The following is a 25,188-nucleotide window of genomic DNA, read 5'->3' as shown; positions in this document are numbered from 1 at the left end:
GAATAAATACATATTACATTTGATAGAGAAATCTGAATGGGTCATGGGATGGAGTAAGAAAGGTCTCCTTAGGAGACCTTTCTTACTCCATCCCATGACTCATGAGTGTAGAAAGCCCTGTAAACAGCCATGGGCACACCAATTCTCTAACTAAAAGAAAAAAACATAACTAAATAAATATACAGTTATATATTTAAGAGATGGGGAATTATGTACATTTACATTTGATGGATATTTGTCCTCATCTTGTTTGTTGTTAACACATTTCGGCTGATATACCCTCCAGCTTTCATCAGGTGTCTTGGGGAAATTTCGAACCTCGATTCTCATTCCTAAGGTATTTTTCGATGTTACTATTATTATTCAGGTCTGTGCCTGGAATCGAACTTGGAATTTTGGGGTTAAGTAAGCCCGAGAACAATTATGGAGTGAATTTTAGGGCTTATAAATCTAATATTTTCCTATCCTTCCTTAATACCGGTTCCCATATGCTACTCATATCTGCACTTGATGTGCTTAAGAGGTTGTTTTGTCCTAAGCATATGTGCTGCTGCTTTTAGTTTCCGTAGCAATCGTGATACACACCACGAAGAAATGATCAGACTCAGTAACAATCTATTAAGCAACAACTACCCCAAAAACATACTATCCACTCCAATTAATAAGGGCAGACGAACATCGCAAAGCTGTGACACGAGGAGATATTGATAAATCGGGTATAGCTGATCATGTATGGAAAAATGGAGACCACATCCCCCCGTGGGATGAAGTTAAAATAATAGACAGAGCCATGAAATTCAATTGAATTCTCTCCATGAAATTCAATTGAATTCAGTTATTGTCTTAAATTCATACTTATTCATTTTCTAAGCTTCCTAAATTCATTGCTCTTTTAAAAATTACGATTTATGCATTGTTGTCTCACAAATATTTAAAATCTACAATTAAGAGCCCTATCTACTCGCTGGCGGTACCTACCCACCCCTACCCATTTTCCTTTATTCAAAAATTCTTATCGCTCCTTAAAATTATGGCTTTTAAGTGTTGATTTCTCAGCCCAAGAATTACAGCGTGATGTGCTGCTTGACTGGTCCCCCCTCTCTCTCTCTCTTTATATATATATATATATATATATATATATATATGATGATGATGATGATCTTTTCTCCCGCCATGCCTCTGTCTACCCCTCCATCCTCTCTCTCTCTCTCTCGTAGTTTTTCCTTAAGGTCTTCAGGTTCTGGCTATATATAAATGAGAAATCCATTCTAAATTATCTCGCTGACATACTAAGACGAAATCGCCAAGATGCAGATAAGATAGAGATTTTTATTTATTTACGGCCTCAAACATCTCATACCTTCGCGCTTTAATCTTGTTTCTCTCCATGAAATTCAATTGAATTCAGTTGTTGTCTTAAATTCATACTTATTCATTTTCTAAGCTTCCTAAATTCATTGCTCTTTTAAAAATTACGATTTATGCATTGTTGTCTCTCAAATATTTAAAATCTACAATTAAGAGCCCTATCTACTCGCTGGCGGTACCTACCCACCCCTACCCATTTTCCTTTATTCAAAAATTTTTATCGCTCCTTAAAATTATGGCTTTTAAGTGTTGATTTCTCAGACCAAGAATTACAGCGTGATGTGCTGCTTGACTGGTCCCCCCCCCTCTCTCTCTCTTTATATATATATATATATATATATATATATATATATATATGATGATGATGATGATCTTTTCTCCCGCCATGCCTCTGTCTACCCCTCCATCCTCTCTCTCTCTCTCTCTCTCTCTCTCTCTCTCTCTCTCGTAGTTTTTCCTTAAGGTCTTCAGGTTCTGGCTATATATAAATGAGAAATCCATTCTAAATTATCTCGCTGACATACTACGACGAAATCGCCAAGATGCAGATAAGATAGAGATTTTTATTTATTTACGGCCTCAAACATCTCGTACCTTCGCGCTTTAGTTTGCCCTCTATCATTTATCTTGTTTCTCTCCATGAAATTCAATTGAATTCAGTTGTTGTCTTAAATTCATACTTATTCATTTTCTAAGCTTCCTAAATTCATTGCTCTTTTAAAAATTACGATTTATGCATTGTTGTCTCTCAAATATTTAAAATCTACAATTAAGAGCCCTATCTACTCGCTGACGGTAACCCACCCTCCCACCCCCTCCACCGGAAGTTCATTCCTCTGTCATCCTGTCAACCTCGGCTGTCTCCCGGAACCCATCTAGTGGCCTTGGCCATCCTCTCCCCTACCTTTGGGTAGCGCATTAAGTTTGAGAAATGTTTGCAGGTTGTAGGTACTGTTTTGCTTATGAATTCTTCCAATTGCAAGTTTTCTTTTCAGGTACACGACACTGCTTTTCCCCTTCCCAGGCTACAGGCCCACACCCCCAACACCCATACTGTTAGGATTGGCACTCTCAACGTCGGCACGCTGAAAGGTAGATCTGGTGAAATTGTTGAGATGCTTGAACGGAGACGTGTAGATATGTGCTGCATCCAGGAAGTAAGATGGAGAGGAGGTTCTGCGAGGTTCCTCACAGGCAAAGAACACAGGTACAAGATTTTCTGGGCAGGGAACACTGACGGGGTCGGGGGCGTAGGAATACTTCTAGTGGAGAAATGGGTGGATAAGGTAATCGAGGTCGTTAGAGTAAGTGACAGAGTACTTAAGATCAGACTAGTGCTTCATCATAGATTAGCTACTGTCATCTCAGCCTATGCACCTCAACCGGGGCTACCAGATGGTCTGAAAGACCAATTCTATGACACCCTCTTGCAAACTACCTCGTCGACGAGTGACAGGGACCTTCTCTTTGTGGCTGGAGACTTCAACGGTCATGTCGGACGTCGTGCTGGAGGCTTCCATGGCATACATGGAGGCTATGGCTTCGGTTCCCGCAACGAGGAGGGAACCAGACTGCTGGAGTTCTGTGATGCAACCGATCTTATGGCCTGCAATACCAACTTCAGGAAACCTGCCAGTCACCTAGTCACCTACCGCTCCGGCAGACACTCTAGCCAAATCGACTACATCCTCGCCAGAAATAGGGAAAGAGGGCGGCTTATAAATGCCAAAACCTACCCTGGCGAAGAATGTACCCCACAACATAGATTAGTAGTTAGCGACTTTGGGATCAAGGCAAAATGGGTGCCCAGAATTAGACAGGCTTGGAGGAGAAGGGTGTGGAAACTTAAAGACCCTGCAAACGGACAGAGACTTAGAGACAAGTTACTTGAAGCATTTAACGAAATAGAAGGGGATATAGCATCATACAACGTGGAAGACAATTGGAGATTTCTGCGGGACAACCTGTTGAAAGCCACCGACCAGATTTGTGGGTGGTGTAAGGTCCCCTCCCGACCCAGAGTAACGTGGTGGTGGAACAAGGAGGTAGACAGGGCTATTAGACAAAAGAAACAGGCTTGGAAGGACTGGAAGAACGGTGGTAGCAGGGAATTGTACCAATGTGCTAGGCGACAGGTTTATTTAGCCAGAGGGGAAGCAGATAAGGAAAGATTTGCCAATGTTCTGCGCCGTGAGGACCAAAGACTCGAGGTATTTCGTGTTGCAAGACAGTGTAGGAGAGAGAATAGTGATGTTGTAGGAGAGAAATGTGTTCGCATGGATGATGGTACGCTTGCATTAAATGAGGATGCAAAGAAAGAGGTCTGGAGATGCCACTACGATAGATTGCTTAATAAAGAGAATGAATGGGAGAAAGAGAGCCTGCCGTATGTCGACCCAATAGAGGGACCAGCTATCCGAGTTGATAGTACCAGGGTAGATAAAGCAATTAAGAGTATGAAGACCGAGAAAGCCCCCGGCCCATCAGAAATCACTGCAGAGATGCTCAAAATATCTGGCAGTGTTGGCTATAGCCTAGTCACCCGTATTACGAACCAGGTGATACACGAAGGAGTCATACCCAATGACTGGTGTAGCAGCATCATAGTCAACTGCTACAAAGGTAAAGGTGACGCTTTAGATACAAATAATTACAGAGGCATCAAGCTGTTAGATCAGATTATGAAAGTTACAGAGAGGGTCATAGCCCAACTAATTAGGGAGCGAATCAATTTAGATGAGATGCAGTTTGGGTTCGTGCCAGGTAAAAGCACTACTGATGCTTTATTTCTAGTGAGACAGTTGCAGGAGAAATACCTAGCTAAGGATAAACCTCTGTACCTGGCTTTCGTTGACATGGAGAAAGCCTTTGACAGGGTCCCCCGATCCCTTATCTGGTGGTCAATGAGGAAACTTGGGATAGAAGAATGGTTAGTGAGAGCTGTGCGAGCCATGTACAGAGATGCTGCCAGTAAGGTGAGGGTTGGAAATGAGTACAGCAATGAATTCCGGGTAGAGGTAGGGGTCCACCAAGGTTCCGTCCTCAGCCCCCTCTTATTTACCATAGTCCTCCAGGCAATCACAGAGGAGTTCAAGACAGGTTGCCCCTGGGAGCTCCTCTATGCTGATGACCTTGTCCTAATTGCAGAGTCACTATCAGAACTAGAGGAGAAGTTTCAGGTGTGGAAGCAAGGTCTAGAATTGAAGGGCCTTAGAGTCAACCTAGCTAAAACCAAAATCCTAATAAGTAGGAAGGTAGATAAAACACAAACCCCCTCAGGTAGATGGCCCTGCTCAGTATGTAGAAAAGGAGTAGGTAGTAACTCTATAAGATGTACCCGGTGCAAGCTATGGACACATAAGAGGTGCAGCAACATCAAAGGCAGGTTAACTAGCAAGTTAGTTTTTGTTTGTGGCAGATGTTCAGGTGCAATAAAGACTGCAAACAAACAGGAAACAACTTCTATCTCATTCCAGGGTGAAAAACTAGAGGTAGTCGATAGCTTCCGCTATCTGGGCGACCAAGTTAGTAGTGGGGGTGGGTGCGCTGAAAGTGTAGCTGCTAGAATAAGAATAGCCTGGGCAAAGTTTAGAGAGCTCTTACCCCTGCTGGCGACAAAGGGACTCTCACTCAGAGTAAAAGGCAGACTGTATGACGCATGCGTACGAACAACCATGCTACATGGCAGTGAAACATGGGCTGTAACTGCTGAGGACATACGTAAGCTCACAAGGAATGAAGCCAGTATGCTACGTTGGATGTGTAATGTCAATGTGAATACCCGTCAGAGTGTAAGTATCTTGAGAGAAAAGCTGAACATTAGAAGCATCAGTTGTGGCGTGCAAGAGAGACGATTGCGCTGGTATGGACATGTGGTGAGAATGGAGGAGGATAGCTGCGTGAAAAAGTGCCACACCCTAACAGTTGAGGGAACCCGTGGAAGAGGTAGGCCCAGGAAGACCTGGGCTGAGGTGGTGAGGCAAGACCTTTGTACATTGGGCCTCACCGAGGCGATGACTACTGACCGAGACCTTTGGAAATGTGCTGTGCGTGAGAAGACCCGGCAAGCAAAGTAAGATCGTTGCCAGTGCCCCTGGACTGGTTCTTGTGCGGGTGGCACATGAGATGCACCATTTTGAGCGTGGCCGTTGCCAGTACCGCCTGACTGGCTCCTGTAGGATTTTCGAGCGAGATCGTTGCCATTGCCCCTGGACTGGCTTGTGCGGGTGGCACATAAAAGACACCATTTCGAGCGTGGCCGTTTTCGTGCGGGTGACACGTAAAAGCACCCACTACACTCTCTGAGTGGTTGGCGTTAGGAAGGGCATCCAGCTGTAGAAACTCTGCCAAATCAGACTGGAGCCTGGTGTTGCCATCCGGTTTCACCAGTCCTCAGTCAAATCGTCCAACCCATGCTAGCATGGAAAGCGGACGTTAAACGATGATGATGATGATGATGAACACCACTGGAAAATACGAAAACTAAAAGAACCAGCACATATGCTAAGACACAACAACCTCCTAAGCAGATTGAGTGCAGATATGAGTAGCATATGGGAACCGGTATTAAGGAAGGATAGGAGAATATTAGATTTATAAGCACTAAAATTCACTCTATAATTGCTCACAAGCTTACTTAACCCCATGTGTGTGTTTGTGTGTGTGTGTGCGTGCACACATGCATGCATGTATGTATGTTTGTTTGTACTTATGCATATACATACAGAGAGAGAGAGTTAATTTTTTCCTTTCTTACCTTCAAACGTTCACAAAGCTTGTTGAAACGATGCACCAGTGCTATAATTTGGTCTGAAACTTCTGTTAAATAGCCAATAGGTGGGTAGGTATCTAAACATATCGCATGAAACTGGTTGCTTTCCTGAGAAAAACAAAACAATAAAACAAAGAAGAAAGATTACTAAACAAAAGTTTTTAATTAAAACAACAGCAATAAAAGCAAAAGTAATAATGATGCTGGTGGGTTTTTACTTTTTTCTTTTTCTTAAATTTATACAAAACAAATTTGTTCAGGAGTATCATCATCATCCAAATCAAGTCTAGCACCAGCTGTTAATTATAATAATGACAAGAGTCTCTAATGTTAATTTTTTAAATAGACACAAGGCTTCAAGTTTGAAGGAAGGGAATTGTCAATTATATCAACCCTGATACTTGACTGGTACTTGGTTCCTTAAGAGAATTAGAGACCATACTGAAATAATTAAAAATGGAACTGAAAGCCTTTGTGCCAAACATAAATTATTTAGTAGTAATACAGTAGAAGGAATGAATCAGTCAAAACCACATTCCATCTAATTTCACTGTCAAAAATTGATGAATATAGAGTACAAAACAAAGCTGGATACATTATACCAGGAAGAAAAAGTAAGGATGGTAACTGCAAGAATACCAGTCAAAAGATGAAAATGGCATATTGGCTAAATGCCATTTTTTATAGCCTTGGTTCAACCCATACCTTGTGAGTGAAACTGGGCAGACAGAAACCATTAAATGGATTATAAAACCCATTAAATGGATTGTACCTTTGAATGGATGGCAGAATCACAAAGTTTGTACATAGTTACATATCAAAGTGTTACAACTATGTGTTATTTGTCATTCAGTCTATCACACGTGTGCATGTATGCATGATGGTTAATTCTGATTGGTTCTTTTTCTATATATAAAACCTGCTGTAAATTGTTTTGCAACAATAAATGCATTTTTAAGCCAGTCTTAGCTACAGCGTGCATTTGGTGTTCTGTTTTCATTTGGCTATGGCCTGAATTACATATTACTGCAATAGGACTGGCGACGAGGATAGACATGTGTGCTATGCTGCATTTACCCCCACAACTGTGGAGTACTACTTCAGACAAACCATCCCCTGCTATATGGAATCGCTGGAAACTTTCATTTTTGGATTATTTAGAACTGTTTCTGATACTACAACCAACCATTAATTTATCAGAATGTCACAAAATAAAGTTATTACGCCAATTTCTCAGTGAGGAAGGACAAAGACACTTCAACGCCTTGAGAATTAGGGAATCTGCCACATTAACTAAAGTGACTGGTTTACTGAATGAACTTTAAGGATCTGCTAAAAATGTGTACACAGAAACCTGAAGAAGATTGCAATGATTTCATTGCCAGAATACAAGCTTTACCTGAGTGTAAGTACAATCTGATTCCTCCAAAAATGTTTGAAAATGAAATGGCTTTGCAATGTCTGCCTTCCGGTATTCGTGATGAGACTGCCTGTTCTAAATTGCTTTCAGAAGACGAATTAAAACTTACTTGGGAAAAAGACCCTGTGCTATAGTTTGTCAAAGCGAAAACATTTCGCATCAGCTAACTAAATTTTCTATACAAACAGAGGCAGATGCTATGCAACCTATTACATCTTTAAAAACTTGGCCATCTAGTCTTACAGAAAAATAGTTTACTTATTATCATTGTGAAGTTAAACATTATTCTCCATCTGAGTGCCAGCATCAGCAAACTGTTTGTCATTTATGTGGTAAAACGGGACATCTTGCCAGAGTTTGTCGTACAAAGAACAATGAACACAGTTTCGTCTTCACAAAAACATTCAGTGCATATGATATAAACAAATCTGGAAAACCAAGACCAAGATTTCGCTTTAAATTCAGTTTTAAACACTACTGTTAACACTACAGTCCAACCGCCTCCATACATTGTCGATGTGATAATTAAAGGTCAGTCAGTACGCATGGAAATTGACACAGGCGTTTCAGTCTCTATTGTTACCACTCGTTCTGTCAGCTGCTTACCACCACTTTCTACAAACTACTCAACTTTAAAAACATATACTGGGCAAGAAATCCCAATAATTGGAGTTTGCAATGTTCTACCCGTATATGTAACCACTGGAAATCGTCCAAACTTGTTGGGTCGTGATTGGTTATGACAATTACCTGGTATACTCACCATGATTAAAACTGTTTGTGATACGCCATCGTTGGAGTAACTGAAAAAGGAATACTGTACTTTGTTTGACACCAATCTTGGAAAATTGAATGGATTTAAAGCAAACATAAAATTATTTTCCAACACATCACTGTGGTTTTGTAAAGCTCGAACACTTCCATACGCTTTGCAGCCAAAAGTGGAAGCTGAATTACGTTTACAGTTAGGTGTTATTGTTCCAGTTCAATATTCTGATTGAGCAGCTCCCATTGTACCGGTGATGAAACCAGATGGCTCAGTGCACATTTGTGGAGATTATAAACTTACAGTCAACCAGTCAACTGTTTTAGACAAGTACTCGTTACTTAAAATATAAGATTTGTATGCCACTCTGGTGGGGAGCCAAAAGTTCACAAAAATTGCACTCGGTCATGCATATTCCCAGATTGAACTTGATGACAATTCTCATGCTTGCATACCGAGATGCTTTACTAATCACTGGGTATTCCGATGATGAACATCTTCATACATTATCCATCATAATTGATCGTCTTCACAAAAACAGATTAAAACTGAAGAACAAATGTGAGTTTTTTTGTGATTCTGTTTGTTATCTTGGTTACCTACTTAATAAAGATGGTTTGCAAATAAAGAGTGATAAAGCGCAGCCTATTTTAAATGCACCAGAACTTAAAAACAATAGTGAGTTAAGATCATCTGTAGGAATGTTATCACATTATCGTCATTTTTTACCAAATATTTCAACAGTGCTGACACCCTTATATTCCTTATTGCATAAAGATTCCCTTTGGGGGTGGAATGTTGAACATCAGAAAGTGTGTGCTACAGCTAATAAGTTACTTACTAGTTCAGCTGTACTTGTGCATTATGACCTGCATAAACGTTTAATGTTACAATGTGATGCATCTCCATCAGGGCTAGGTGCAGCCCTTTGTCATCAAATGGATGACAGTACTGTTCGTACTGTAGCCTTTGCCTCACATACTCTGTTACCAGCTGAAAAGAACTATTCTCAGTTGGACAAAGAAGCACTTGCAGTTTTATTTGGTGTTAAGTGATTCCATCAATATGTTTGGGGCCACTGATCATAATAAACCTTTGATTGCACTACTTGGAGAAGAGCAGGGTATTCGCAAATGTGCTAACCTAGAATGCAGAAATAGGCTTTGATGTTAAATGATTATAGTTATAGTATGCATTACGTTCCTGGGCCTAAGAATGTTACTGCTGATGTTTTGCAACAATAAATGTTTTTTTTTTAAGCCAGTCTTATCTACAGTGTGCATTTGGTGTTCTGTTTTCATTAGGCTATGGCCTGAATTACATATTACTGGAATAGGACTGGTACTTATTACAAGGGATATTCTATTTATTACATTCTCAATATTGAACATTTGATACAATTTCATGTGATAGCAAAAAGAAGCATTAAAATTTACCTTCATGCAAATTTGAGCAAACTTCTCAAAATCTTTCTCTGCAATGGATGCCCGCAGTTCTGCTAATCTACGAGGTACTATGCACTCCACTCGAGAGCGTAGTAATTCACTAGTATTTACACTGTTTTGCATACCAACTGTGCTACTAACAGTTTTGGGTTGTTCACTGACAACCAACAGTAATGCTCTTAATTCTGGCCAATGATCATAGGGAGCAATCTGTCTGGCCAATGAGTCTGATCCATCACTGCAATGTCCTAAATCCCACTCCACAAAGCCACCATACATACTCCGACAGGCACTTCCTGAGCCTAACCTGGAGAAAAAACAATAGGTTTAATGATGAAGCAGCCACAGCTTACAAAGAGAAATAACAGATAATATATGTAGTAGTAGTAGTAGTAGTTTTTATGAGAGAGCACTGAAAAAGGACAAAAGCAGTACACTTTTAAATATATATTAAATATATAAAAAGCAAATAATCAACTAACTCCTCCTCTACAAATTTGGAAGGGAGTAACTGACTGAAATCTTACTTCATCAAATCTGGAAGATAAAATTTTTCAAAAAACAGTGGAATGTGTGTTACAGTATTGTATGTACATTAGTTCTAATTTACTTAATTGATAATAATTTAATATGATATTCAATAGGTTTTTTACTTACAAAAAAATTTTTAATTTTGAAGTAGCAAGTAACCCAAATTTTAAAAAAACAGAAAATGCAGTCCTAGAAAAGTAGCAAAAGCTGGTACTTGTAGTGGTTTAATCTGACAGAATGTGTAACTAATAAAACTAAAATAGTAAATGTGTAAATAAAGCAGGTCACTTGAATAATATACCTATATATTTGATTCATGTAAATTGAGATGGGGTGATATTTTAAAATTTAGAAATTTGCATATTATCGGAACAGGTATTTTGGTAGTTGGCTTCTCCTGCCAACTGTAAAATCTATCAACACCTCATTTCCACCTCACAGTATCTATCTATCTCTCTCTCTCTCTCTCTCTCTCTCTCTCTCTATTAGCTACTACTAATACTACAGTCTGGATTTCTTAGAGTTTCCTATGAATAATTTTTTATTATTTTCAAAACTAATCGAAACACATAAGCAGTGTATTTCAATACAAATGTTGTCACAGAAAGATTAAAGCATTCCAAAGTCTTACCTGGCAATGCCAGAGAGATCACCTTCTACTTCAAACAGGTTAGCCATTGCAGTAACTAAAAGGTAAAAATAATTTAATAGGTTAGTTTGTTCAGAGACAAAAAAAAAATCAATAGAATGTAAATATATATCATCATCATCACAATTTAACATCCATGTTTTCTGCTGGCATGAGTTGGAATGTTTAACAGGAGACTGCAACATACTCCAACATCTGTTTGGTATAGTTTCTATGAATGAGATGTTCTTCCTAATGCCAACCACTTTACAGTATGCACTTAGTGCTTTTTTAATGGCATCAGCAAAAGTTAGGTTGCCATATAGCAAGAACAGTTCAAGACAGTTGTCCCTGCAATGCTAGTCAAAAGATGCTAGTAATTAACAAGTAAACATACACTTCCAGTATGGCCACAGAAGACACAATTTCTTGCTCTGGCTTTCTCGCTTAATTCTAAGCAGAGTGGTTTAACTATGAAAACCTGAGATATTTCACTCCCTTAAAGTATTACACATCCAAAGATTAATAGATAAGCTTACTGTGTGGGATAATCAAAGTCAAAAGTTTGGTCTTGTATCAAAAGATGAAAAAAGATTATCTGATCTTCAGAGTATAAATCTATGCTCTTGAATCATCATCATCATCATTTAACGTCTATTGTTGGCATGGGTTGGGTGGTTTGACCAGGGCTGGCAAGCTGGAAGGCTGCACCAGATTCCAGTCTGATTTGGCACAGTTTCTACAGCTGGGTGCCCTTCCTAACATCAACCACTGCACTGTATTACATACCTCAGCGGCTTAGAAGATAAGAACATTACAAGTTTACCTTACAAATAAATATTATAAACAGTATGAGAAACACTGCCTTCTAAATGACTGCATGGGTGCTCAGAAGTGAGACACCCATTAGCTTTTGTAAAGATATGCAGGGAATGACATTGAACATTTTGGGGATATTTTGCTTGTGCTTGAGATCATGGCACTCTCACATTCCTGAACCTGCAACCTATATTGGCACTGGATATCTTGCTCTGGCTTACCTCTGGATCATGTCTGTAGGGTGGAGGTCTGTTAGGTTCTGTGCAAGCAATATTGGACCTAAAATTTTGGGTTGTGCAATTACCAGCAAGGTGACTATCTGATGTCTGATTGAGTAGGAGGGTGCCACAGCAATCATGGAATCTACAGATGTAAACCTAAGTGGAGCCAACTTCTGGCGCAATAACCTCATGCACAGGCATTAGTAGTATTTTGCAAGGGCAATGGTCAGTAATGGTCTTCCTCTGTCACAAGTGGACCGCCTTCATCATCATCATCATATATATATATATATATATATATATATATATATATATACACACACACACACACATATTTGCAGAGATATGACTACTTCAATTCAATGTCCTTGAGATGATAGGGTGAGCTCTGAGGGAAATTTGGCTGCTATTTCTAACAATCTGAGCAATCTCATAAAAGCTGTCTTTAGGTGGTTCAAAGGAAACTTGGTTGTCATTTTTTAAACCCAGATCAATCCCAGATCAGACTTATCATGAAAAATGTTCCACTTGTGACCATCTCATCTTTTTGTGTATCAGAAACATCACCAAATAGTAAAGTGTAATTTGAGAAATCTGGCTGCTATATTAACTGTACTGTTTTTCTTCAAATATATGTGTACATCAAAATATACTACATTTCTACCCTATTGTAAACAGGTCCAATTCCATAATCATCAACTTACAAAAGCATTTCCTTCTTTTCTTTGAGATCTTTAGAAGGGAGAAGTGGGGCAGGAGGCTGTTTGACATTCAAATTTCAGGAGATATATATGCCATTTAAATGGCATATATCCTGCACAGTTAGCCATTTGCAAATTGTTGCAGAAAAATAATTAAAAACAAAAAAAATGAGATGACAGGTAGTTTAAATATTTTAATCCTAACCTGATATAAAACTTCTCATTTTGAAGTTTTAAAATATTCAAATTAAAATGTTCCATCGTAAAAACTTTCCCTTAAAAGACATTTCACAAAGAAATTTAATGACAAAGTTACCTGCATTACTAAATATCTTCAAATTTTTGAATCTTTTCAAAATAAATTGAAACTCAACACAGAGGCAGTGTATTTTATTAGAAATGTGGTCACAAAAGGATTTTAAAAATGGAGATGATCTTACCTAAACAAGAATATCCTGCAGCAGATGAAGCTAAACCAGCTGAAACAGGAAAGTTGTTCTCAGAGCAAATATGAAGATGCCAGTTTAACATGTCCTCTTTGTTAGTTTTGCCATTTTTCTCACCATTACACCGAAAGGCTCGATGCTTAACTGGAAAAAAAATAATAAATCATATGTAATACATATACATCAGACAAGTGCTGTCAGTAATTACTCAGAGTAGGCAGTTGGCGACCTTTAAGTAGTAAAACACACAAGAAATAAGCGAAACACAGGTGTGCGACTGAGTTGAAGGCAGATCTATTTCTGCCTTTATAGCATGTAAAGAAAACAGTGTTGTAGAAATGTACACAGCATAGTACAGCAGTACTATGTGTAGCTTAAATACTGAGATTGAAAAGCAGGGCTGAATTATGCCTACCTAATCTGCAAAAAAATAAAACATCTTGCATTTTATGCATAGTAATCAGACTAACCTTCATAATTTTATTGAATTAGGTGCATATTTTGCCACGAGAGGAAAATGTTGCTATCAATCTATTTTATTCAAGGTAGGCACTGCCTACCTGGCCTACCTAGGTGGCACATCCCTGATATGCATAGTCATACACACATAATACAGATACATAAACAAACATTCTTTTACTGGTTTCACTCATTCGACTATGGCTATGCTGTGGAACCCACCTCGAAGGACTTCAGTTGATTCCATAAACAGCAGTACACTGCCGAGCTCTGATTTTATCAATTTCATAAGAGAGAAAGGAAATGTTAGGTTGTTTATAAAGCAACATATTCAGAATGGGACTAAATATCACCAATGAAAGATATTTTCCTTCAATGTTCTAATTCAGCCATGTGTGTGTGTGTATTTACATGTATACTAGCAATGCATTCCAGCATTGCCTGGGTGTTATGAACTACAGGCACATTGCATTGTTTGCTCCTTTCTTATAGGTAGAATCGGTACCACTGATATATAGCTAATGGCATAATGGAAGTTATTGTTTGTTTAAAAGTGATGGGGGGGGGGGGGGGGATTTGCATGGGTTTGCATGAAAGTGCTTTCTGTTCTTAAGAAGGATCACAAACTATGTATTGTTTCATCGTATAAAAGGGGGTTAATACGATTCTGTCCAGAAATCAGGTTTTCAAAATTTTAATTTCTTCCCATCCTCACCGCAATTTCTTAATTTGTAACTTTCCAAATTTTTTTTTTTTTTTTGTTAACTACATCGAAAAATATAGAGATTACGAATCTGGGAAATACACATATTTTTTATACTTTAATTTTTCTAAAAGAAATACTCAATGCCCTTTCCCCCACCTCGCCCACCCATCACCTACTCACTTTCACTTTTATCAGATGTTTCCCACATGCGTAGAATTCTACTGAAACAGTAAACTTAAAAAATATCAGACCACCACCAGAAAACCCAACATGCTAGAAACAACAAGTAGACGACATTATTTCTGAAGAAACTGCTCCGCTTTCCAAAAAGCTAAAAATGAAACAGTGGAAGTGTATAGCTTTTTGAAAGTGGCAAGATGGGTAAAATTCTTAAAGATTTGTACTCTCTGTTTTTTCTCCATGGATTACCAAGAAAAAATTTTTGAAGAAAGTAAAAAATGAATTTAGTGTGGAGAAGGAGAAAATGAAAATATTGAGAATGTGTTTTGTGGGTGAAATCCTAATGTCCTGTTTCACAAACATGGAAATTGGAAGAAATTTAGGAAAAAAATAAGGTGTGGGAGCAAAAATGTCACCTTGGGCATGCTAGAAAGAAGAGGTAAAGGACAGGATTTCTGGGGAAACTTTCTTTCAAGTTTATATCGAAGATCAGGTTTTTAAATACCCTCATCACAAACACAAATTACACAATAGCAAAAGATCATTTCAATTGGATTTGAGCTTTAAATTTGCACGTGCACACTGCAAGAAATAACATAATTTGCACAGAAGTATTCTTTCATTTGAAGAAGCAATGTTGTCAACTCGACATATATGGGATCATATGATTGTTTGTTAATTTCCGTAAAATTCTTTTGATTTCTTTATGCTTTGAAGAGAGCAGAAATTGAAAGAGAGGATAAAGTGAATGCCATATTGTCACGTAACATACTTCGTATAAATTCTATGCATTAAGTTTAAAATTAGAGTTCACAAGAGATCATCAATAAGATAAGTGATGCTGTTTATTTTACTGATATTGTCTAACGTTAGAATTTATTTATTTAATAACACTATCTTTTTATATGTATTTCTGTTCATAAAGATGTTTACCATTAGTCCACAGATATTATTTTAGATGAATCATACCTTTAACTTGAATTATTAGTATTGAGTGTTTACATTTCATTTATTGTACTAACGAGAGCTTTCCTATAAGTACTGATATTTTTATTATTTATTTAGTAAGATACGTTATTTGAATTCTTATTTTTTCCAGAGACCTGATGAGTGACTATATTTTGAGTAGAATATAATCTTTATCAATTTATTGTGAATTGAACTGGTACTTTCTGCTATAATGTGGCCACAAAACGCGCGTAGTCAACACTTTACCTTCTATTTTATCAATTTACTAAGTTGAATTACATTTTAGTTTAGTATTTTATAGATTTTTATGGATTTTATACTTTTTTTTTAGATTTGATAGATTTTTAAATAAGTATTTTGTAGAGTAAGCTTTTCTTGATGGTGATTGGTTTCCTTCATTGTTTGAATTGTATATTGGTGGTTCTTCTCTAAAGGAGCTGTTGTGGTAGCAGACCACGAAACATGGTTGAAATTCCTCAGATACTGACTGCAGGGAAAGACTTGCTGACAATCCAGAAAGAGGGATGACAAAGCGGAGAGACGCGTGACAGTACAACAGCGTAACGAAGGATCAATGGGCTTGCAGCCCGATCCGGGTTAAAATTGCAACGAAAAAGCATGGGAAATCATGCCCCCATGATCCCGGACCACGGGGGGAGAATAAAGGATCAAATAGGGATGGAAAAAAACGAAACAGACTTGGACCGCAAATGGATAATGAGAAAGGATGCGGTAAAGGATTGGTAGACGAGGAATTCAGCTGCTGCGGAAAGGTGTTTGCTAGTTACATCGGGCTCAGAATCCACCAAGGGAAGGTATGTCAGAAGAAAGTAATTCAACAGCGCGGGTTGATGAACCATAAGACGTGTGGCCAGAACCTCCGGGAAAATAACCACAGCGAGGGACATTCCACAGTTGAATTAGAACAGTCACAAACAGTGATAGGCATGAAGAAGACAAAGATTAAGTGGCCGAAAGCAAATGACGCAGCAAGTTATAAAAAATTCGACAACAAGGTAGCAAGAATGACCACCAAATTCAAAGGCGACGACGAACAAAAACTCGAGAACCTGGCTTATACAATCTACCAGGAAGGAGAGAAAAGATTTGGACTGGAAACAACAGGAAAGGTAGAATCACCGGCAAAGAGCGGACCATCGAGGAGAGAAAGACGGATTGCAAAGATTCGAGAAGAGAAAAAAAAACTCAGAACCAGATGGAGGGATGCAAAGGAGGAGGAAAGAGAAGGGCTAAAGCAGCTATATGAAGAGATAAAAAAGAGGCATCGAGAACTACTGAGAAAAGAAAGAAGGAAGAACAGAAGAAAGGAGAGAGAAAAGAACTATCGTAGCTTTGTGAACAATCCCTATCAATATGCGAAACATTTATTTACTGAAAGTAAAAGCGGAAAATTGGATTGCACGAAAGAAGAGCTCGAACAACATCTTAAAGAGACGTACAGCGACTCTGACAGAAATAAAGTACTCCCAGAAATGCACGGACTGAAGAAACCACCTGAACCAAGGGTATTTTTCGATTTGAGTGACATCAAACGGAAAGAAATAGAGGAGTTCATAAAAAAAGCAAGAGCAAAAAGTTCACCAGGGAACGACGGTGTGAGCTACAAGGTTTACATGTATTGCCCGAAATTGTGTTTACAGTTATTTGCATTGATAAGAGAAATGTGGAAGAAGAAACACGTAGCGGAGCGATGGTGTATAGCTGAAGGTATCTATTTACCTAAAGAGAAAGATGCAAAAACACTAGGACAATTTAGACCAATTTCATTATTAAATACCGACGGGAAAATCATGTTTGGAATCATTGCTAGACGAATCATAAGATTCGTACAGTATAACGGGTACGTTAATGAAGCAATCCAAAAAGCAGGAATCCCCGGAATCCCTGGGTGCATAGAACACGCATTTGCCATCTGGGAAGCTATCACCTGTGCAAAACAACTGAAGGAAAACCTGCACATTGTTTGGCTAGATCTTGCCAATGCATATGGATCTGTTCCACACGCGGTAATCAGAGCAGCGATGGACTTCTTTTGGATTCCAAAAGATGTTCAACGAATGCTCATGTCCTACTACGACAACATGAGGATGAGATTTACAGCAGGAGAGTTCACAACGGAGTGGCAACGGCTAGAAGTAGGTATTGCAGCCGGATGCACGATATCAGTCATCTTATTCGTGCTAGTCATGGAGATGTTACTAAGGTCAACAAACTGTGAGAAAGCTGCTATAAAGACACCATTACGGGCTTTTATGGACGACATCACTCTACTATCGGAAAGTAGAGAAGCAGCAGAGGGAACGTTAGAGCAGTTGGATGAACTAATAGGATGGGCAAGAATGAAATTCAAAGCCAAAAAATCTCGAAGCGTGGCTTTCGTGAAAGGAGTGCAAGAAGAAGTGAAATTCAGGATAGGAGGTGAAGACATACCAACGGTGAAAGAACAACCAGTAAAGAGTCTCGGCAGATGGTATAGCGACTTATTAAATGATAAGAAGCAAGGGAAAGAGACACACGAGTTAGTAGAACAAGGATTGAAGGCAATTGACAGAACAACACTGCCGGGAAAATTCAAATGTTGGATACTGCAATTTGGACTGTATCCAAGGATAAAGTGGCCATTGCAAATGTACGAAATAGCCTTGAGTAGAGTAGAAAGGATAGAACAAAGATGCAGTGTGTTTATCAGAAAATGGCTTGGTCTGCCGAAACCACTCAATACAACTGCACTATATGGAAAACCCATGCTGCAACTTCCAATAGCATCGATCACCGAAGAATATAAAGCAGGAAAGGCGAGGACAGTAATGATGCTAAGGTATTCAAAAGATCAGAGCATCCGAGAAAACCCTCCAAAGGTACGAACAGGGAGGAAATGGAATGCGGAAGAGGCAGTAAACAGGGCGATCGGAATACTAAAACATGCCGATATAGTTGGAGCAACGCAAGAAGCAAGAGCCAGCCTAGGGACGAGCAGTTTCAGGCCATTTTGCAAGAGCAGTGTAAAAGAGATGAAAGAGGCAGTGGTACACGAAGTGAGAAAGGAGGAAGAAGAAAGGCGGAATGTACATTTGGTGCAATGCAGTCAACAGGGGCAGTGCCTGAGATGGGAGGAAAACGTGGTCAGTCGCAGAATCTCATGGAAGGAACTTTGGGCTTGGGAACAAGCAAGAACAGCCTTCCTGATCAAGTCTACTTTCGACGTTCTACCCTCACCGGCGAACTTAGTTCGATGGAACATAAAAACAACCGATGAATGTGGATGCGGGGAGAAAGCGACGGTGAGACACGTTCTGTCAAGCTGCAGACTAGCACTGGAAAGGTATACATGGCGCCATAATCAAGTCCTTGGCTTCATAAGTGCAGCACTCAAGGAGAAGATCGAGGGATACAACAGAGGAGAGTACCCCAAAGTGGAAAAGCGCAGGAAAATATACTTCCAGAAGGAGGGAAAAGGACATAAGATCAGGCCTCCAAATAAAATATAAGAGATAGACGAAAGATGGAAGGGATACTGGGAGCTGGCCACGGATTTGGGAAGTCTAGCAATTTTTCCACTTATAAAAACAACAAAAAGACCAGACTTAGTCATATGGAACACAGAACAGAGAATAGGAATCTTGCTAGAACTGACAGTACCATGGGAAGAAAGCATCGACAATGCAGAGAAACGTAAGGAGAAGAGATATGAAAAACTAATCGAAGAGTGCAGAGAACAGGGATGGACTGTCGAGTACTACCATCTGGCAGTGGGGGCTAGAGGCTTCATTGAAAGAAAAATGACAACGCTATTCAAGAGAAGATTTGCGTTTTCAAACTCGGAACTGAGAAAACTGATAAGGAGGATACAGGAGGCGGTCGAAAAAGCCAGCTTCTATATATGGCTGAAGCGGGAAGACCGAATATGGCTTGAAAGTCATAACATGGCTAGGTGAGACAGGCTGACACTGAAGTGGCTTCGCGCCCTCCATTGTCAGTTAAAGTTCAGACAGTGTCATGTGACAACTTGCTGGGGCTACTTGCTGGAGCCTAGCAGCGGGAAGTTTAGACAGTGTCATGTGACAACTTGCTGGTGCTGCCTACTGGACCCTAGCAGCGGGAAATTTAGACAGTGTCACGTGACAACTAGCTGGGGCTGCCTGCTGGAGCCTAGCAGCAGATATAAAAAGGGGAACTTGACATGACGATCAGTCGGACGCTGACACTCGATGCTGCATCGAAGAGGCCAGGGAATAGAAGAAAGAAGACATGCACCCAACACCAGAGCTGAAGACACCTCCGAAAAGAGGGGCCCCGCCACGTCAAAACGGTAGAGGAGTAGGGGCCGAAACCGGACGTGGTTCCTCCTGATGATGTCTTCAGCTAACTGGATCCGAATCCACCAAGGGAAGGTATGTCGGAAGAAAGTTATTTCACAACGTGGGTTGATGAACCATAAGACGTGTGGCCAGAACCTCCTGGAAAATAACCATAGCGAGGGACATTCCACAGTTGAATTAGAACAGTCACAAACAGTGAAAGAAGACATGCACCCAACACCAGAGCTGAAGACACCTCCGAAAGGGGGTGGCCCCGCCACGTCAAAACGGTAGATGAGTAGGAGCCGAAACCGTACGTGGTTCCTCCTGATGATGTCTTGAGCTAACTGGATCCTATAAAGGAGCTGTTGTGGTAGCAGACCACAAAACATGGTTGAAATTCCTATATATGTATGTATGTATGTATATATGTATGTGTGTGTATATGTATGTATGTATATATATGTGTGTGTGTATATATGTATATATATAATTATGTTTGTATGTATATATAAAAACAAGCCAGGCTGCTGTGTGTGTGTGTATATATATATATATATATATATATATATATATATATATATATATATATACTAGCAGAAATACCCGGCGTTGCCCGGGTTAAAGAGAATAATGAAATCTAAAAACGCCGTCTAGACTACGCAACCCTCAACTGTTAGTAGCTACGATACCATATTTCTACATTAATAACTCTCCAATCCATGCCAGCATGGAACATAGATATTAAGTGGAATGCTAGAAGAAAGTTTTCAACTCATATGTATATAAAGTAAATACACGTAATTCAGAAACATGTTTTGTGTATTTTATTTTGTAACCAAACAAACAGGTACAGATTATAAATAATGAAAGGCCAATTTTGGTGATTCATTTGACAGAGGTAGTAGAGAGACAATGCCATGATAAATCTGAGGTTGGATCTTGAAAGTTTGGATGAATGCTGCCTCAGTTAAATCTCTTGTGGTTCCAAATGATGTCATCTTTAGTACAGCGTCATATTGTCTAATTTTGTTTTGCAAATGTTAGGAATCTTGGTCAGTTGATGATAACAGTTTCTTCAATAGCTCTGGAGGTTGGGGATTGTGGAATTGTTGGGAATGTTTTTAACTTTGGTGTTATATGTATTGCTTGAATTTCTTTGACATATGAAATATATGTATTTTCACTGGGTTTGTAAAAGAGAGTTGTGTAGTTCTCGAGTCTTAGGGATTCACACAGACACACAGACAGACAGACACACATTCTCATCTTTATATATAGAGATATATATATACACACACATGCACCCAAACACACGTATATATATGTATATCAATATAAATATATGAAAGTCAATGAAGTTTCATAAAAGAAGGTGATCATGTACATACTTTCTTGCTGTTGTGATTATAACACCTCATTGTAAATAATGTTCCTTGTTTTCCCTTGTGGAGCATATGCAAATAGGTTTTTTTTTTGCTGCCCACTCTTGAGCAGCCAACATACAGTTGTCCATGTGAGAAGCAGGGCTCTTCCAAGAGAAGACCAGCTACAGACAGTGCTCATTTGTTTATGTTCGGGTTAAAATTTCATCAACATCAAAAATATATGAATTTTCATGGGAGTTATGGCCATTATGCATAGAATGTAATTTCCAAATTTCATAAAGATCCATTCAGTACTTTTGATGTAGTTTTGGATAAGAAAACAAATGACTAATGTGCGTGTTTGTGTCCATGTGTATGTGTGTGATGGGTGTATATATGTATAGATATCTGTATGCATGTATATATATGTATATATGTGTACATATTACATGTACATCTATATATATATATACATCTACACATATGTATACATATACATGTATGCATATAGATCTATATCTATATATATATATATCTATACATATACGTGTACATATACATCTATATATATATACATATACATCTCTCTCTCTCTCTCTCTTTCTGTCTCTCTCTCTCTCTCTCTTTGAAAGTATCTGTCATTACAGTATCGAAATGTGATTGTTTCAGTTAGAGGAATAACGTGTACATATACATCTATATGTATACATATACATCTATATGTATACATATACATCTCTCTCTCTCTCTGAAAGTATCTGTCATTACAGTATCGAAATGTGATTGTTTCAGTTAGTGGAATAGTTTCATTTTTAAAGTGAAAGTATTTGACATGAGTGTTTTTGTTTCACTTTTGACACGTAATACTTAAATAGTGGAGATATTATGTTGCCGTGGGCTCGAACTCTGCAAGAAGTTAAAAATTTTTTTTGACTAAAACACAACTGGAACCCTAAGTAAGGCATCTGTAAAATTTGAATGAAATTGGTTGCGCAGTTCTCGAGTTTTAGGAATTCACACACACACACAGACAGACAGACAAACAGACAGACACACACACATTCTCCTTCTTATATATATATAGATATACATATATATATATATCATCATCATCATCGTTTAACGTCCGCTTTCCATGCTAGCAAGGGTTGGACGATTTGACTGAGGACTGGTGAAACCAGATGGCTACACCAGGCTACAATCTGATTTGGCAGAGTTTCTACAGCTGGATGCCCTTCCTAACGCCAACCACTCAGAGAGTGTAGTGGGTGCTTTTACGTGTCACCCGCATGAAGGCCAGTCAGGCGGTACTGGCAACGGCCACGCTCAAAATGGTGCATTTTATGTGTCCCCCGCACAAGAGCCAGTCCTGGGGCACTGGCAACGATCTCGCTTGAAAATCCCACGAAGGCCAGCCAGGCGGCACTGGCAACGGTCACGATCAAAATGGTGCATTTCATGTGTCACCCGCACAAGAGCCAGTCCAGGGGCACTGGCAACGATCTCGCTCGAAAAATTTCATGTGTCACCCGCACAAGAGCCAGCCCAAGGGCACTGGCAACGATCTCGCTTGAAAATCCTACGACGGCCCCATACAAGAGCCAGTCCAGGGGCACCGGCAACGATCTCGCTCGAAAATCCTACGACGGCCCCGCACAAGAGCCAGTCCGGGGGCGCTGGCACGATCTCAATCGAAAATCCCACGAAGGCCAGCCAGGCGGCACTGGCAATGGTCACACTCAAAATGGTGCATTTCATGTGTCACCTGCACAAGAGCAAGCCCAAGGGCACTGGCAACGATCTCGCTCGAAAATCCTATGACGGACCCGCACAAGAGCCAGTTCAGGGGCACTGGCAACGATCTCGCTCGAAAATCCTACGACGGCCCCGCACAAGAGCCAGTCCAGCGGCACTAGCAACGATCTCACTCGAAAAATTTTCATGTGTCACCCGCACAAGAGCCAGTCCAGGGGCACTGGCAACGATCTCGATCGAAAATCCCAGGAAGGCCAGCCAGGCGGCACCGGCAACGGCCACGCCCAAAATGGTGCACTTCATGTGTCATCCGCACATGAGGCAGTCCAGGGGCACTGGCAACGATCTCGCTCGAAAATCTTACGACGGCCCCGCGCAAGAGCCAGTCCAGGGGCACTAGCAACGATCTCGCTCGAAGACTTTTTATGCGTCACCCGCACAAGAGCCAGTCCAGGGGCACTGGCAACGATCTCGATCGAAAATCCTACGAAGGCCAGTCAGGCGGTACTGGCAACGGCCACGCTCAATGGCGTATTTTATGTGCCACCCGCACAAGAGCTGGTCCAGGGGTACCAGCAACGATCTCACTCAAGGGTCCATACACATGCTGCGGGCACAAGTGCCAGAAAGGCAACGCTGGGCACAGGTGCCATCATGATTTCGATTTCGCTTGCCTCAATAAGTCTTTGCAAGCTGAGTTTCGTGTCCAATGAAGGAGACTGCGCCGGCAAGGTTGCCAGTCGTCGAATTCAACTCAATTTCGATTTCACTTGCCTCAACAGGTCTTCGCAAGTGGAGTTTAGTGTCCAATGAAGGAAGGTACGCATAAGTGGACTGGCTGAGGCCATAGATTTAGGTCTCACTTGGCTTGCCGGGTCTTCTCACGCACAGCATATTTCCAAAGGTCTCGGTCAGAAGTCATCGCCTCGGTGAGGCCCAATGCTCGAAGGTCGTGCCTCACCACCTCATCCCAGATCTTCCTGGGCCTACCTCTTCCGCAGGTTCCCTCAACTGCTAAGGTGTGGCACTTTTTCACACAGCTATCCTCATCCAATCTCGCTACATGACCATACCAGCGCAATCGTGTCTTGCACACCACAACTGATGCTTCATAAGTTCAACTTTTCTCTCAAGGTACTGATACTCTGTCTAGTATGCACACTGACATTACACATCCATCGGAGCATACTGGCTTCATTCCTTGCGAGCCTACGCATGTCCTCAGCAGTCACGGCCCATGTTTCACTGCCATGAAGCATGGCTGTTTGTACATCTGCCACATACAAAAACTAACTTCCTAGTTAACCTGCCTTTGATATTGCTGCACCTCTTATGTGTCCATAGCTTGCACCGGGTACATCTTATAGAGTTACTACCTACTCCTTTTCTACATACTGAGCAGGGCCATCTACCTGAAGGGGTTTGTGTTTTATCTACCTTCCTACTTATTAGGATTTTGGTTTTAGCTAGGTTGACTCTAAGGCCCTTCAATTCTAGACCTTGCTTCCACACCTGAAACTTCTCTAGTTCTGATAGTGACTCCACAATTAGTGCAAGGTCATCAGCATAGAGGAGCTCCCAGGGGCAACCTGTCTTGAACTCCTCTGTGATTGCCTGGAGGACTATGATAAATAGGAGGGGGCTGAGGACGGAACCTTGGTGGACCCCTACCTCTACCCGGAATTCATTGCTGTACTCATTTCCAACCCTCACCTTACTGATAGCATCTCTGTACATGGCTTGCACAGCTCTCACTAACCATTCTTCTATCCCAAGTTTCCTCATTGACCACCAGATAAGGGATCGGGGGACCTTGTCAAAGGCTTTCTCCATGTCAATGAAAGCCAGGTACAGAGGTTTATCCTTGGCTAGGTATTTCTCCTGCAGCTGTCTTACTAGAAATATGGCATCAGTAGTGCTTTTACCTGGCACGAACCCAAACTGCATCTCATTTAAATTGATTCGCTCCCTAATTAGTTGGGCTATGACCTTCTCCGTAACTTTCATAACCTGATCTAACAGCTTGATGCCTCTGTAATTATTTGTATCTAAAGCGTCACCTTTACCTTTGTAGCAGTTGACTATGGTGCTGCTACACCAGTCATTGGGTATGACTCCTTTGCATAACACCTGGTTCGTAATACGAGTGACTAGGTTGTAGCCAACACTGCCAGATATTTTGAGCATCTCTGCAGTGATTCCTGATGGGCCGGGGGCTTTCCCTGTCTTCATACTCTTAATTGCTTTATCTACCCTGGTACTATCAACTCGGATAGCTGGTCCCTCTGTTAGGTCGACATACGGCAGGCTCTCTTTC

The 25,188-nt window shown here is 40.3% G+C and overlaps 1 protein-coding gene across 2 annotated transcripts in view; it reads right to left on the bottom strand.

Moving 5' to 3' along the window:
- LOC106870866 (diphosphomevalonate decarboxylase) overlaps window positions 1-25,188 on the bottom strand; it is a 70,597-nt gene that overhangs the window by 5,107 nt on the left and 40,302 nt on the right. For both annotated transcript variants that reach the window (XM_089353970.1, XM_089353969.1), the window contains exons 5-8: window positions 13,111-13,260; window positions 10,933-10,987; window positions 9,762-10,077; window positions 6,125-6,247 (exon numbers count right to left, since the gene is read on the bottom strand). In XM_089353970.1, coding sequence (XP_089210096.1) covers window positions 6,125-6,247; window positions 9,762-10,077; window positions 10,933-10,987; window positions 13,111-13,260 — 644 coding nt within the window. The remainder of the gene's footprint in view (window positions 1-6,124; window positions 6,248-9,761; window positions 10,078-10,932; window positions 10,988-13,110; window positions 13,261-25,188) is intronic.

The sequence above is a fragment of the Octopus bimaculoides genome, chromosome 6 (assembly GCF_046866305.1).
Source record: "Octopus bimaculoides isolate indiv1 chromosome 6, ASM4686630v1, whole genome shotgun sequence".
Taxonomy (NCBI): domain Eukaryota; kingdom Metazoa; phylum Mollusca; class Cephalopoda; order Octopoda; family Octopodidae; genus Octopus; species Octopus bimaculoides.
Note: the sequence above shows the minus strand (reverse complement) of the source record. Positions and strands in the feature narration are given on the sequence as shown.